This window comes from Ammospiza nelsoni, chromosome 2 (assembly GCF_027579445.1).
Source record: "Ammospiza nelsoni isolate bAmmNel1 chromosome 2, bAmmNel1.pri, whole genome shotgun sequence".
Classification (NCBI taxonomy): domain Eukaryota; kingdom Metazoa; phylum Chordata; class Aves; order Passeriformes; family Passerellidae; genus Ammospiza; species Ammospiza nelsoni.
The window spans coordinates 60,043,445-60,059,647 of NC_080634.1; the positions used below are offsets into that span (position 1 = coordinate 60,043,445).

At 36.4% G+C, this 16,203-nt stretch overlaps 1 protein-coding gene across 4 annotated transcripts in view; it reads right to left on the reverse strand.

Moving 5' to 3' along the window:
• Window positions 1-16,203, reverse strand: part of NAA16 (N-alpha-acetyltransferase 16, NatA auxiliary subunit) — a 61,988-nt gene that overhangs the window by 1,984 nt on the left and 43,801 nt on the right. The window contains exons 10-19 of one of the 4 annotated variants that reach the window (XM_059465906.1): window positions 10,385-10,457; window positions 9,978-10,147; window positions 9,463-9,615; window positions 7,430-7,558; window positions 6,676-6,889; window positions 4,746-4,939; window positions 3,912-4,020; window positions 3,315-3,413; window positions 2,585-2,728; window positions 69-166 (exon numbers count right to left, since the gene is read on the reverse strand). In XM_059465906.1, coding sequence (XP_059321889.1) covers window positions 69-166; window positions 2,585-2,728; window positions 3,315-3,413; window positions 3,912-4,020; window positions 4,746-4,939; window positions 6,676-6,889; window positions 7,430-7,558; window positions 9,463-9,615; window positions 9,978-10,147; window positions 10,385-10,457 — 1,383 coding nt within the window. Of the gene's footprint in view, window positions 1-68; window positions 167-2,584; window positions 2,729-3,314; window positions 3,414-3,911; window positions 4,021-4,745; window positions 4,940-6,675; window positions 6,890-7,429; window positions 7,559-9,458; window positions 9,616-9,977; window positions 10,148-10,384; window positions 10,458-16,203 lie in introns of those variants that run through there. The other 3 variants (XM_059465907.1, XM_059465908.1, XR_009417806.1) reach the window with 3 other exon arrangements.

A 16,203-nucleotide genomic window follows, 5' to 3' on the forward strand; every position in this document is an offset into this window, starting at 1 on the left:
TCCTGCATTAAATTATACACTATTTAAGACCCCACACAGTTGGTGGCTTTATATACTGTATCTTTTACCTTCACATTTTTGTCTCTCATGTTTTTATCCAATCTAGTTGCAACAGCAATTGCCTTTTCTTGTCTTGATTTGTCCAGGAAATACATCATCTTTGCACCTTATCACAAGACAAAACCCACACTGTTTAGTTTTCCTAAATGCCATACAACATATACAGACAAACAGAACCTGAAAACTTACACATAAACGTGAATTAGACTTCTTACAAGTTTTAATAAACTACATCTTTCTCCCTGATTTGCAACTGCAAACTAATGAAACTAAAGCCATTTTGAAATTTATTAGAAGCATAAGGATTGAATAATACAGGAGACCTGTTCCTGCAAGAGTGACATGCCTCACTTGACTGACAGATCTTCAGGAGAGAAAAATATCACAGAGTACATTGATGACAAGCCCTTCAAGTCAGCAGGCTAAATGAAATCCATCCAACAAATGCAGGAGTGAGTAATTCTCAGAGACACACTGAATTCTCTTTAGAAGTACTGGAGCTAAGTGAACAACAGTTACTAAACAACTGTGGAACATGACCCAGTAAAAGTTCAGACCAGTCCACATGGCAGAACACAGGGCCGTGGCTGCTCACCCAGAGCTAAGGACAGCTCAGGTACAAGGAAAGTGCAGCACAAGTTTGGTGCTTTGCCTGGACCACACTACATTGGTGGAAAGGAACTACACAGCTTCTCAGAGCACAATCAGATTGCCAAAACTGGCCTGGGCAGCTCTGCAAAATTCTGTTCCTTGTATCACAGGTGCCTTAATTTAAAATTCCTTAATGAATGTGTTGGCATTTCATGTACTTTCCCCTTTGCCCAAGTACAAAGTCCAGACCCACACCACTACGTAATCTACTCCAAAACCCAAAAAGCTTAATCATTTTACTGGAAAAGTTAAAACCTCACATTCTGGATGTTTTGTCTGTCTTTTGGTTTTGCTCAACTCATTTCCCCAATTATTAGTTTTCCTAATTAAAGAAAATTTCCTAGTTCTTACTGCTTTTTGTAGGTTTAAGAAAATAAATTGCTAGACTCTATGCAGAGCCATTATTGCCCAAACCACTTATATTAGCCTAGTTACTCTTGCCTAAAGTTAGGGAGGCTTTGGTACAGAAATTGGAAAGAGGTTAGAAGTGTGCTTACAGTTTTTTACTAGTAATTTTAAGCTGAGCAAGCACTCATTTGTGCTCTCAGACTTAGGCTTTGGTCTTCCAGATCTTCATATGCAAACTTTAACTATAGATAACTGTTCAAGAAACTTTAAAATTGTACAGTAGGTAAGTCAATTGCCTCAAACCTGTTCCAGCATAAAGAGAAGACGGACACACAGTTGAAGTCCTAAGGCTACTAAAAACCTAGCCAGGGACTGTAGTGTTTTCCATAACACTGGAGGATCAGAAAATAAGACCTATAAAGCAGACAGTGAGATGTTCGACAGTCCCAAGAGTGGAAGAACATATCCCCCTGAGAATTAGGACCAATTGACTGCTGAGAGATCTGTACTTGACTTCCCAAATCTTGACCCTGCTTGCAGGAAAGAGGTAAAAGTATTTCTCTAAAAATGCTGTCCTGAAACACAGATCTTACAGAAGCCAATGGAATTTTGTGGTACTCTACCTAACCTTCCTTTAGAGTAATAAGCAATCCTCTGAAGCTAACTACTTCTGGTTATTCTGGACAGACCCTGGGTCACTTTAAAAGACCAGGTGAGGTTAGCACTAAGTACTTGAAGTGCCTGATAAAACTACACTTACTTTTGTTCCTTAACTGCTGGAAATGCATTTTATTTTCTCTACCAGCTTTATCAAGTCACATCAATATTCCAAAATTTTCTGTAATCATTCATAATTTCCCTTGACTTAGCTCCAGCAGCTACTTGTGGCTCTTCTATATAAACAGTGTCTGAGTGTCAGATTTCAACATTTTCACTGCTGACAATGAAGCAGAAAAGCAAAGACTGCATAACAAGTCCATCATGGTACTTTTATTGATGCTGTTGCTACATGATAAAGTTATGAGTAGGAACAGAGATATTTCAGCTGAAAAGAAAACGGGGAAAAGTACTTGCTAATGAATATGGGATTTTGTTTTATATTTTCTAATACTTAAAAAAAAGAAGCTGTAACAGGAAGGATGACAGTGCTTCAAAACTTGAGTATCTATAGTGGTTTGACTGTACTTTTTGAAGGTATGGAGCAAATTTCTTATGCATCTAATAAAGTGAAGTACATTTTTAAAAAATGGTACAAGCAGACAGAAATGCCTCCCCCCTCCCCCCCCAAACCACATAATTTTACATCTCATTAGAATTTATATATGAATTCATAGAATGGTTTGAATTTGAAGGAACTTTAAAGCTCATCTAGTTCCACATGCCCTGCCATTCCCAGGGCCACCTTACACTGGACCAGGATGCGCTAAGCCCCATCCAACCTGCCCTTGCAGATTGCAGACAAAGATTCTGGTTTTACATCACTTAAATCATCTACTTTTCAAGAGCATGAAAAAGTTAGACAAACCTGACAGCTGGTGCCGAATGGAGGTAGCATTGTGTTTGAGAAATTCTTCATTAAAACTCTCCAGGTTTTTATTAACAAATATTTTCTGCATTTCTTGTGTTAGGACCTTGCTCACAATTTCTGGGAGGTTACTATGGTCAGACACTAGAAGAGGGTAGGCAGGGGGGAGAGAAGCAAAAAAAATTGCCATTTAAACAACTGTAGAAAACACTGAAACCACATAAATCACTGCTAAAAGTCCCAGTTTTAGAATTTGTGCACAGAAACACAGATCAAAATGTGTCAACACAAACACTGCTGATGCATTTACAGAGGAAACTTTCATAAAGGATGCTCTGTCATGTAAACTTTCTATTATATGTTCACCACACAAACTGTTACAGACAGAATCATTCTCCTATATCTACCACTTATTTTCTTAAATATTAAGGTTTTCCAGGATCCTTAGAACACTCATTTTCCTGTGAAATCTAGCCAAAATGAGTTGTTGGGTCCACCTGGTGGATTAATGGAGGAAGGTATAATACATACACAGTACACTGCGTAGCACAGCCTATGTTTTCTTTGGTATTGCCATGAAAAAAACATATTTGTTTTTATTTTTCTTTGTTTGTGTTTCAGGAGTACACATCACAAAAATATGTAATTATGTACTTGCAAAATGTAACTTCTATCTTTATAATTACACAAATATCTATTTTACACACATACATATTTCCTACACACATACCAGCTTTAGAGAATTTAATCAAGCACTCATGTAGCCATGGGTTATTCCTGTCGATAGCAAAAGCTCTTTTGACAGACTGTAACATTAACAGAAACTTTCCTGCGGGAAGAAGAAAAAATATTAGGAAACCAAGATTAAGAACACAGAACATTTTCTCTTCATAATCAATTATTGTTTTCTTTAGTAAATCTAGTAAAATACTAGAAACATCAGTTTCTACACAGAATTAGAAACTAAGCTTATTTTCCCATTCAAATTGCTTAATAAAGCAGAAGTTCTTGCTGCTCCAACTCTGCCAACACTGCACAGGTGTTACCATTTATTTAGCTTTGGTCTCCTCTAGATAATTAAAGATCACACCACAAATACCATTCCACAGTATTTAAGAGTACATACCACAATATAATCTGCTCTTAGGGCTTTTTTTGTTGAAGGGTGACTAAACAAAAATGCTATTTACTCTATTATTGGGTATGATGCATGCCTCAGCTTCAGTCAGGTAAGTATTTCAGATCATTTCCACTACACTTTGATAACACAGCTGAACTGAAGCATTAAAATCTTGTAAAGCAAAAATAAAATTAAGCAGTACTTTACCTTTTCTAAAATATATTTCAAATGCTAATAAGTGTGTTTCTATATCATCTCCAATAAGATTCTTAAGTGGTATAAGGAACTTAATGGCTTCTTCTAATGGATTTTCTACCTGTTTTAAGAAAAGAACAGTGAAAATTATGGCTTAAAATAAACATCAAGTAAAGTCCACCAATAATTTCTGTTACTCAAAGCATTTAAATAATCAGGGGTCAAAGGTGAGGTGAAGCTAGCTTTCTGGATTAAACTGCACCATAACAAATTTTGCTGTTTAAATAAAAATGTTAAAGCGTTTACTCGTCATCTCATGTTGACAAAGACAACATCATTGCTAACTCTGGCATTGCTTGTGCACTCAGTGCTGTAATTTAGCATTTGGGAAACTATTAAACACAACCACTTTAGACAACAAGCTTGAAGTTTACTGTGATAATGGAGGTAGCTCTTCATGCATAGCAAAATACTGGCTCATGCCTTCAAACTTTACAAATTGCAATAATTTCTGTTACTTTTTCCACTATTCACTGTATGAAAATCAGATTTCTTCAAGCAAAATGCTTTTTTTTTGTTCAGTATCTATTTTAATGAATATGACCTACTGCTTTGAAAAAATCCCTGAAATCTAAGGACAGTAACAATATTAATGTACAACTTGGATTTATTGATGAAAAATACTTCTCTTCAGTGTAAAAAGAGATGGACTACAAAAAAGTACCTCTGTATGCAAAAATGATTTTATAAAAACACCTGGATTCTTTTAGGAGAATCTGATAGCAAACCCATATTATAAGCTTTTTATGATAATCCTGGGAGTTCAACAAGAAAGACCATGCTAACCCTTTCCAGTTTTTCAGGAACCAACTCTTCCCTGGGTCCACTAGTTTCCTCCTCCTCTTCATCCCTCTTTTTCTTTTGATTTTTTTGCTGTCGTTCTCTTTCTGCATGCTTTCTTTCTTCTTCAAGTTTTGCTTTCTTCTGTGCTCTTCTTTGCTTACTAAGCATTTTCTTCAATTCTTTGGCTGAGAGATTTTCTACAGATTAAAGTAACAGACAACATATAAAGTATTTAATTCAAAATCTCGTTTCTCTCAGACAATTCAGGTCATTATGCTTCTCCCCATCTCAATTTGGCAAATTTTTAAGTGATTTCCATAACTACCAGCAGTCACAAGAGTATCACCACTACACAGGCCAACACTCCTGCTGGACTGGTATTTACAGCCTAACACAACACTTGATCTTGCATATTTTCTCTTACATGGCTGTTAAAGAAACCTCAGTGATTTCAAATGTTAGCTACATAAAGTTGTTACATCTGTCACAGGTCTTAACTTAGAAAATGAACAACGGTAACGCTAAGCTCTCATTTTGACTGCAGCTTGGCCTGCTTCTAATGCCATCTAGAAATACCCAGATGGATTTCCACTCCACCTGAAAACATGCTAAACTTGCTATTTTCCATTAAATTGTCTGACTAATATACAGCCATGATAACTGTACCGATTTCAGGCAAATGACATGGGATAACGAAAGGGAAATTATCAGTTTAGCCAGAATAACACTACAGCCATCAGTCTGTTTACTGTGGTGTTTCACTGAAAATAGAATTTTTGCTAAATGTGGCAAGGCACAGAAAAATGAGCTCCCAAGGGACTAACACATCTTTTTTGAGGCTAGGGCAGCATGACCTCCCTGCCTGGGTCATCCCTATTCTGACACAAGGAAGCACCATCCACACAGTGCTGCCTTCTTCCACAGATAAGCCTATTGGATCCCAATGAGCAGCAGGCAAATGAACTAACATGACTTCTTAGACACCACCCACCTTTATGATATACTGCTATCCTCTGTGATAGATCCTCTGCCACACACTAATCTTACATTATATACAGAAACAAACTAAAGTTGGAGAGAAAAAAGGTGCAAGTTCAACTATTCGAATATGCCTCTTCATTATTCATAGGCAGGTATAGAAAAACTTATTCACCTCTGAATAAAGGTAAGAATTTATCTGCAATATTAAGTGGCATTTTTAGTTTAGCGTCCCTTTTTCCCCATATCAAATATTTTTCCCTTTGCAAAAAGCCAGACATGAATTTCACTGCTTTAGTCAACAGCCACTGCAATGCTGACAGTAAATGCAATTCCACTAAAGGAGAAGCAACTATTTATCCTAAAGTTTAAAAAAATCTCAAATAATCTGCCATTGAATCCTCAAATTTCCAAACTACACCCCACTGGCTTCCTAAGAACGTCTGTTGTCCATTAATACTAGTTTTAAATAATGTTCTAAATGTATTAATATCACTAACACATTTATCCATTTATTCTTTGGTCCTCAAGTTGTGTGAGAAGTGGTAAAACTTAATGCAGTAGTAACTAGTATTACCATGTAATTAATTAAATGCATGAGACCAAAATAAAATTCTTATAATTCAGACTGCTTTTCCACAAAATCTATCCATTGCTCCATAATTAATTTATTAATAATATTTATCTAATGGCTGAACTGAATTTGATTTTAATGCTCTGAAATGTCACTCTTCCCCAAGTACTCCAAAACTACAGTTAGGTTCATTCATGTTCTAGTTCTGCAAAGTAATGGGATGTGAACAGAGCAAACTGTAGCCTGTTACCTATGATCTCTTTTCAGTTATTGCAAAAGACAAGAGGAAAACTTGTGTTCTATTTACTCTGTAACACGTAACTTACTTAGCTTAAGCTTTTACATGTGTCAACATATGAACCTTCATTAAAGTGTAGATACCTGAATTCACTTCTTGCTCTTTGCTTTCATTGGTAAGAGGATTATCATGGAGCTTCAAGTAAATTTCAATTGCTGATCGGGCAGCCTTGAAGTAGAAGGCATGTTTCCTGAGCACATCTTCTAATCTCAGAAGGTCTACATAGGCACGGAGAGTCATCTTTCTCATGCAGTACGTGTGGAAGTCAAACTGATCATCTGTTATCTCAAAAAAATGCTTAAAAAAGAAGAACACACTCATATATTCATCCTTTACACTTAGTCTACTTTTTATTAGAGACAGGTGAATAAAGTTACAATTGATATTATTTACAGACAATATTCAACAAGTATAGACATATCCTTGCACTATTGACTGTTCAAAAGAATGTATTGACATGGAAAAATCTCAGTTAACAAAGTCTATAATGTGATTATGCAAAGACTTAGGCACGCTAAAAGCCAACTGAAATGCGACTATTCTGATTAGAAACACAATTGTTAAAAGTCAGCATAAAGTAAATGTAGGAATAGCTGCATAGAAGATGTGGTATTTTATATTGAAACCTTTTCACTTCAATAATAGTCTTTCACATAATAGCTAGAGAAGACATCTGTTACAAAAAATCATCAAGTATTAGCCTGTTGTTAAAAGCCATTATACTAGAAGTTTTACATGCTTCTAGCATACAAAACTGTGCTGATTACATCAACAAATATCTTCATTTGAGTATGAGAAATACTGGGGAAGCAGTGGGTGGTGTTTGCACCTACTTACCCTTTCTACTTCATGACATTTTTTCAAGGCGTCACCGTACTTGCCCAGCCTTTGATAAGCTGCAGCACATTCCGTCTGGAACCACATACACTGCATCTCATTAAGGTTCTCCATTGCAGAAGTTCCTTCCTGAAAGAAGAGCTATCATCAGGTTTTGCTATTGTAATTTACCAGCTGCATCATTCAGTGCCTGGTTCAGGCCATTAGGAGCAAACAATCAATCCTTCAAGGTACTTGGAATACAACAGGACATGAACAGGACATGAACAGGACAGTGTTCAAGTGAGAATAACACTTGTGATATTCTGTGCTCTCCTAGACAGAAAATAATAGATTGAAATTATTTAAAGACTCCAATTACCTGAAGATTAATGTCTTAAGAGATTTTTAAGATGAACTCATGCTTGCACAGTCTCACTTCTACAATTTGGGGGCACAAAATAACATTATTCAAAAATATTCCTTGAGTTCAGCAAACAATTTTAGCTAGTTTTCCCCCATCAGGTAAGTGGCATCCACCAGTCCATAAATCCACCAATATATTCACTGCTTTATCACACATTTCTTAGAACACATTATTACACATTTCTTAGAACTTGCTTGTCTAAATAAGCAAAGTTAGATTGATACATGATATTTTGACAAGAAAAAAATCCTAGGATTGAGACTTTATAATAGTCATAATGCTCTAGAGTAAGTGAACTGGAAAAACATCCCATATATTATTAATATTAGCCATTAGGCTTTCAGAACAATCTTTATAGCAGATAAAAGACCCAGTACTGTTACTGAGGATGATATCCTGTCTTTCCAGATGTCTATGATAAAATTCTGTCTTTCTTACTTTAACACTTCTGACAAGCAAACATGATGAGTTTTAGCAATCAAATTTTCAATTATTCCTAGAAATACCTAGCAAGCTTGAATCCAATTTCAAGTGTTACCACATCTAGAATTTAAAAGAACGAAGGAGCCTAATTTATGTACTCCAGGATATCCCACAAGTAGTCTTCATGTTTAGTTCCATAAATTACATGAAAATCTGATATTTATTAATACAAATTTTGTCCAATGTAAAAAAAATAGAATTTAAAGTCCTTATCCCATCTTTTAGGGATAGACTGTTTTAACAAAATTTTTGTGCGTAATACTAGCTTCAAGGAATGAAATGTTCAAATATAAATTAATTGATATTAATACTAAATCATAATGAGTATAGTACTATGCTCCTGGGCAGTTAGATTGGATGGTACTAAAGGGGAAACAATGAGGTATCCATCAGATGCATTTCAAAAGCAGTATTTTGAAGTATGGCAATAAAAAATACTCCTGGACAACTACCCTTGAAAAACCTTTTTTCCAGTATTTAGTGGGGCTACACAACTGGAGTGCTGCATCTATCTCTGGGGCCCCCAGCACAAGAGGGACATGAGCCAATCAGAACAGATTCAGAGAAACACCATGAAAAATCAAAAGGCTGAAACTTGTCCTGTGACAAAAGATAGAGAGTTGAGGTTCACCATGGAGAAGAGCAGGCAGGCTCCAGGGAGACCTTACAATAGCCTGCCAGTATATACAGGAAGTTCATAAGACAGAAAGAAAGAGACTTTTCACCAGGATCAGCAGCAACACCAACAGCAGCAAAAGATTTGAACTAAAAGAGGGCAGCTTTATACTGGATGCAAGGAAAAGAAATCTTTTCTGTGAGAATGAGGCAATACACTGGACTATAGCTGCCCAGGAAAGCTGTGCATGTCCTGTCCCTGGAAGTGTTCAAGACTGGGATGGATGCAGCTTTGAGCAACCTAAGTTAGCCAAAATGTCCACACCCATAGCAGCGGCATTGGACTATTCCATCTTTAAAAGGCTCTTTCCAATACAAACCCTTCTACAATTCTGTGTAGTTCCTTACCATCAGGCACAGAAGTATTGTAATAAAAATGGATACTAATAAAAGATATTTGATCAAAAGTTATGAGTTAAAAAGTACCAGAGGCAAGCAAAACACCTCTTAATTAAAGCAATATACTTGCCCTTGTGAATTTAGAGCACATCTCCTCTGCATCCTTCACCATATTTGCTCGCAGCATGTATTTAGCACATTTAGAATTGATAAATCTGTCTGCAGTATCCAAAGACTGTGCTTCATCCATCCATTTGGCAGCTTCCTTGATGTTACCTACATGCTGTTAGGGAGAAATTAAATATTAACTTTCAGTAGAGGCCTGCTATAGACCATCTCCTGAAATCTGTACTTGTTACTGGTATTTCTCCATCAGAACCAAAACCAGTGTTATTCTCACTCCCCCCACTCCCAGATTTTTTTCAGAATTACAATTCACTGTAATTTGTGACTGGCTTTGCAAAACCCAAACAAAAGGGTCTTCATTTCCTTCCTGACAAAACAGTGCCCAAAAAGAAACCCTCATGAAAACTGATGCCCATAACAACTGCTAACTGAAATACTACCCACACATTCACACCAGTCTGATGGGTTGATATGTTTTTAATACACTAGGTACTCCACGTGTCCAAATTCCCCTTTTACCTTGTAAATTTTTGCTTTTAAATAGAATAGCTCTATTAATGTTGGAGTGCTTGCAATTGCAGCATTAATGTAATCCAAGGCCAAAGAACACTGGCCAAGTTTGTCAAAGTGCTGTGCCAGGAAATACCGAACCCAAAGCAGTGTTGTTGGGGGCTCTTTCTCTCCATTTTCTGCAACAAAATGGGAAAGGTTACAATAACCAGTAAAGCTGAAGACTGCATTTGAAAAATGAACACAAAAACAAAGCTTGGCAATTTTACCAAGTATTTCTTGTGATGAATTATTTTACTAGAAAATACAGTAACTATTTTTGTGCAAAAAGTATCAGCACTTCAACAGTTCTTGATGACTTTCATGAACAGTATTAGTAGTTACAGGGTAATTAGCATAAGACCACAGAAACTTACCACTTGTACTAAAAAGGTCACAAGTTTTCAAAGAGGCTTCATAACCAGTAACAAGTTCCTGGATTGTAGAAACCTACATATAAAAAATTGTATGTGAAGTTTTGCTTTACTATCATTTTAACAGAAACAAATACTCTGAAAAAAACACTTGAGCAAATTAGAGAAACTATACAAAAATAACTACATAATTTGGAAAAAAATGGATGTATCTTCACATAGTTTACTTCACCTTTTGCAGGCATTTTGATCACCCATTTTAACTAGTGATGTGGCAGGGAAATGGGTTGATCTCAGGCAGCTTACAGCAGAAGGTATTCAAGTGCACATGATTAGTATCTTATGTAAAAATTTCAAAACATAACTTTACTTATGCTATTCATTTTTAAGCGTTGAAACTGAGACAATTAAAAAAAAAGGTACCTTGAAAAAGACCATGCATGAACTTCCCATAACAATGATGAAACAGACTTTTGTGGTTTTTTGGCAGGTTGATCTGTATAATTAATGATTTCTGTTTCGTTTGAAAGGTATTGTTGCCTAGACTGCAGGTTCCATCTTTTGACAAAAATCTATACATTGACTGAAGGATAATACTTCCTGAAATCAGACCTTGTCAACAATATTGGTTTTCATTTCTAGGTTTAAGACTCAAAATTCATCCATGCATTTTTAACTCACATTTTATAGGTCTGAAATTTACAGTAAGTGCAAACGTTAGGATCTGTACATTTCATGGCAACTATTCCAATTCCAGGTCCACAGCTCAAAAATGCCACTTTGTATTTCTAAACATTTTATGAAGTGCTCAACCTGTTTTGTAGCTTAAGTCAAAACATGCCTGCCATATCCAGCAAGTAACCAATGAGCCTCTTTAGGTAACAAGAACAATATTACAGTAAAAATATGAGGGACTTTGTGTAAGCACAGCAGGGTAATGGCTACATTCACCATCAGGTGAAATCTCCAGATGGTAAAAACCTAAAACTTCAATGGTTAAAAGTTATGATGATCCTACATTTAAAAAGTTGATTGCAAGAGTAAAATAGAATTGTAGGGAGACAGTAAAATTTTTAAAAGGGACAAATTTACAATGCATGCATTCACTTCAAGATATACTTTGGGAGAGAAGGGAGAAGAGAATAAACATTGTTTTAGAAGACCAAAGTAAACAATTTGAAGGATACTACTTATTTAACCTAATCCAGCACAAGAGGCAAAAATGCTTTCAAAGAGAGCAGAGAAAGCGATAGGCCCAAGTCACACATAGCCACTGTAAATATCTCAAAAGTGTAATAAAATGTATAAGCACATACATTCTGGGAAGCTCTGGGCAAATCTCATAAGAAATGAGTTTCAGTGGCAAAATCTCATAAAATATAATAAAATGTTACTGGACTTCAAATAACTATGAAGTGATAAAGGAATGTGAAGAAGTCAGAAGTAAATGGATGAAGGCAAACAAATGCATTAAGTTGTTCCCTGGCCTGCCTCAGACATCTGTTCACTGGAAGAAAACACCCCCAAAAAATATTTGAAGATTCTTTTCTCTAAAAAAAAAAGTTTAAAAGCAGAAAAACCTGCTTCAGATAGCAGGGTTGCAGTGTGTATATGCAACTGTGTAAGCATTATTTTCTTGCTGACTTTCATTGCAATTTCCAAGTATTCCCAAGTTTTCCTCATCTGGCTGCCACTGACCTCATCATCAGTGAACTGTGCGTAAAGGGAGAAAGACTGCTTCATTTCTTGAATAAACACCACCCCCACCTCCACATTCTAAATACAAATGTTTAAATTATTGCACACTTGGGAGTACAGCTTCACATGTGGACAAAGACCAAGCTACCACCAAAAAGCATGGCATCACCATCCCTGAGCCACATGTGCCTGGTCCCTGCTTTGGCTGAGTGCTAGTGACTGTATCCAGGGTTATGAGCGATTCCTCCCTGTTCCACCTCAGTGCACCAATGCCCAATTACTCTTTACTCACTGCCACTTTCCATCAGCAGTGGGCAGTGGCAGTGGACAGACCTGGGACATCCTTGTGTGAGGGTCTTCAATCAGCTGACATTAACAGTTAAATAAAATACTCTGAAACTTGATGAGATGGAGAACAGCAAGATGTGTTCCGTTGTTAAAAGATGCAAAGTTCTTCCAAATTCAGAACTCTGCAGAGGTTTTGGCTTTTGCAGCTCAAGAAAATGCACTGTAATTGTCATTCTGGAAGCTACTATGAACAATACATTTGGAAACAAGTATTCAGTGAAAACAACAGCTAAGAAAACAAATGGAACAGCTGGATTTTTGCAGACATACTCAATGAAAATGGCCGTATCTTCTTCCCTTATTTTTTATGCTTATGCTTCAGTCTCTTGCTAGTAATTTAGGAAAATAATTCCAGGTTGGTGTGCCCCTTCAGGGAGCTAATGATCTGGAAATATGAACCATAATTTCTGTGTCCGTATTAACTGCAAATTTAGTTACAAAATCTGTCTCTTGAATTTACTATTATCTGTATTCTAGAGTTATCACTGCCATCTTAAAGGCAATAATATTTCACCTTTAGAAAAGCCACAGCATTCTTCATAATTTTATAATTTCCAAAAAACTGAGCTGAGGTATCTGGAAATACCATATTGTCCACAAGCTAATTTCAAATAGAATTATTCTAGGAAACCAGTGTTTGTTCTCTTGCCATTGAGTTGAGAAAGCTTAAGGTATCACAAAAGTGTAGCTGAAGTCACCAACAATCTCTCATTTCATTGCAAAAGGACTGAATTGATTCTTGGGGTCACCAGTTTCAGAAGCCTCTTAATCAAAATTCAAGCCTCAAACCTTTTCATAGGTCACTATCTACATCTTTCATTCATTATGGAAGAACAATGAGCTGAGCAGCAAGAATCCAAGAAAGAGGAAATGGGCTTTAGCCTTCTCATTTGCACTAACAAGTGAAGTGCTCATTTTTCCTCCTATACCCTAAAGATTGAAATTGTACATGCTCACAAACCATTACATATTCTTGCCAACTGTAGAAATCCTGAAAGTCAAAAAAACATCTTCCACACTTGGTACTACATCAGCCAAAGACTCTACAAAGGTGGCAATGCTCTTCCATTCCCGCGCAGTTTATTTCCATTGGAAAGGACAATTTTGCAAGTAAACTTTGAGTAAATGTCTTAAAATGAATAGCTGAGAAATTGAAAAAGACAGCAATAAATATAATGCACACACACCTTAATTTATTTTTAAATTATAAGTAACAAGGATTCAATTGACTTAAAATACCTTTTTCTGTGAGCACTAGTTCACAGTTACCTGATTACACCAAGATATGTTTTATGTGCTTTTTGTAAGGGACAGCCTAAGGGACTGTTTCCCAGGTAAACAGGCAATGACCAGAATTCTTCTACCATCTTTTGTAGCTATCACAGTGGCAACCATAGACCAGTCATTAAATCAAAATCTGTGCTGCATGCTATGCCATACACCAAATGACTACAGCTACAGACATTTTTCTTTAGGAAAAAAGTGGTCTATAAAAGGCCTCAAAAAACAGCGGGTAAGAATTACAGTAACCTAAATTTTATCTTGATTTTTTTTTCTATATTCCATGTTATAATATGTAATTAAGTTGAATGAGATGACAAATGTGAGGTGAAATACATAATGGAATATGACCTCAACAGCCCACTACCACAAAGCAAGGATGCAAATTTTTCAAGCACAAGGCCTAAATTCTCTGGTTTATTAATGGAATCTAAATATCTATATCCCATAGCCTATTAAAACTGTAATAGACTTCTGTTTCAATGACAACCTTCCAAACACCAATACAGTATTTTCTTCAACAAAACAACTGCAAAAAGAGGAACTGAATTATTGTAATGTACTAAATATTGGTTAGATTTAAGTTGTGTCAATAGTAATTTATAGACTTCAGCTTGTTACTTTATCAGTTACAAACACTTCATTTAAATACTTCTGCAAGCTTGAAACCCCCTGGAGCTGGAGACTCTTTCATATGGGAAAACTTTGGCTAATCATTCTCATAACCTCCTACAAAGGGTCAGACGAGGAAAACTAGACAACAGTTTTCCATCAGGCAACCTAACAACACTTCTCTTAAGCAACTTCTGGGTACTTGTTTGGTAGTCATTAGAGCAGACAGGCACTGGAAAAATAAAAATTTCACAAACCTCCCCTACTCAGGTTTATCTGTCTCAGAAAGCTCCTGAACAAAAATGTAAGAGAAGGATGACATAGAGGAATCATTCTATATTCAAAAGCCATCTAGTATCAGACTGGAAAAAACAGAGTGAAAGTCTGGGTGCTTCTTATTCCCCATCTAAGCAATAGAACTCATTTAAGACATCCAATCCTGAAGTACATCAACCTTCAGTTGCAGGAAAAAGACCTGTAACATTCAGGAATCAAAATTGCCCTGGTATTACTGAGCAGGAATCTCCAAATTGTTAGCAGTCTGAAAGTTCAAACATTAACTATATTTTGGCACATAGATCAGATATATTCTCTAGGGGCAGGCCCTTCATTTAATGGACTGTGTTACATGGAGCATTCCCTTCTGAATTTCAATATGCAGACAATTTTAGAGACAACTGTAGCACTTTCCTGAGGAGGGCAACGGTTTGCTGCCAAACTTTTCTCCCACCTTCAAAGTAAAGGAGTAATTTTAAAAGAATATAATCTTATATTGATAAAGTACTTCTACTGTTCTAGCAAAAGGCCAACTAATGCAGAAAAGCCTGGAAAAGAGACAGAAAACAGCTGGCAAGAGGGGACACCCTTTATGAACTTGCTCATCCTCCACAGGATGAAGGTACTCTGTGCTGTAAAATAAACAGGGCAATTTCACTCAGGTGGCAGGCAGCTTCTTATGATTTGCAGTGTTGATATGGGTGGTCTTCACCACTGGGAAGATGGATTTTTCAGGTGGTTCTGCAGCTCTGGAGCTGGAGAAGGACTGCAGAAACCAACCTGCAAAGGCATTATTTCCTCATGTTGTGTTTTCACTTAAGGCAAAATGATGCTGACAGGGGAAAAAAGAGCATGTGTTCTTGCCCTTCAAGGAAAGATTGTCTTCTGTCCTTGAAAGTTAGAATTGAACAATGTTTCTGCTTAAATAGAGATTTCTCCACAGAAGCATCTTTCCTGAAGAAAACTTGTTTCTTGCAGATAATGCACAGTGGTGACAATATTGGTCCTGCTGGTCACAGAAACTGATCCCAAAGCAGCACTTGCTTTATCAGCAGCAAATCAAATATCTCTGAATCAAATGAGTACTTATTTTTGAAAAACCAACTCCTAAAGATGCAAAAACTCCACTTCAATAGCAGAAAAGTACGTCTCAAGGCTGAATAACATCTCAAAAGTACATCTCAAAGTACAACTGAATTTTTCCAGTATCTCCCTTCACTGGCTTTGCTAACAGTAGTGCTGAAAGTGAAAGCTTTCTGGTTCCACAAGAATAGTATTCTTTATTGAGGAATATGGAATTTTATTGAGTTTGTGACACCACTTTTCCAGTCCAGCAGAAGCAACATCCATTAAACTTATGCCTGTTTGTCACTATTATGCCTATCTGAGAAACTGAAAAATAGCTGTACTTATCAAAATATCTGACCCCCCTATATCTAGGTATCTCCATATTGACAGATTGAGATATTTAGAAACCATTTGCAAATGGCTTTGCCACAGAGTACCCAAAAGAAACTGATGTTGTGTAACTTCAAAATAGTCAATCCTCATCATCTAGAAAAAAATGGGATACCTAGAGACTGAATGACAAACAGCTTTTTAAGTAT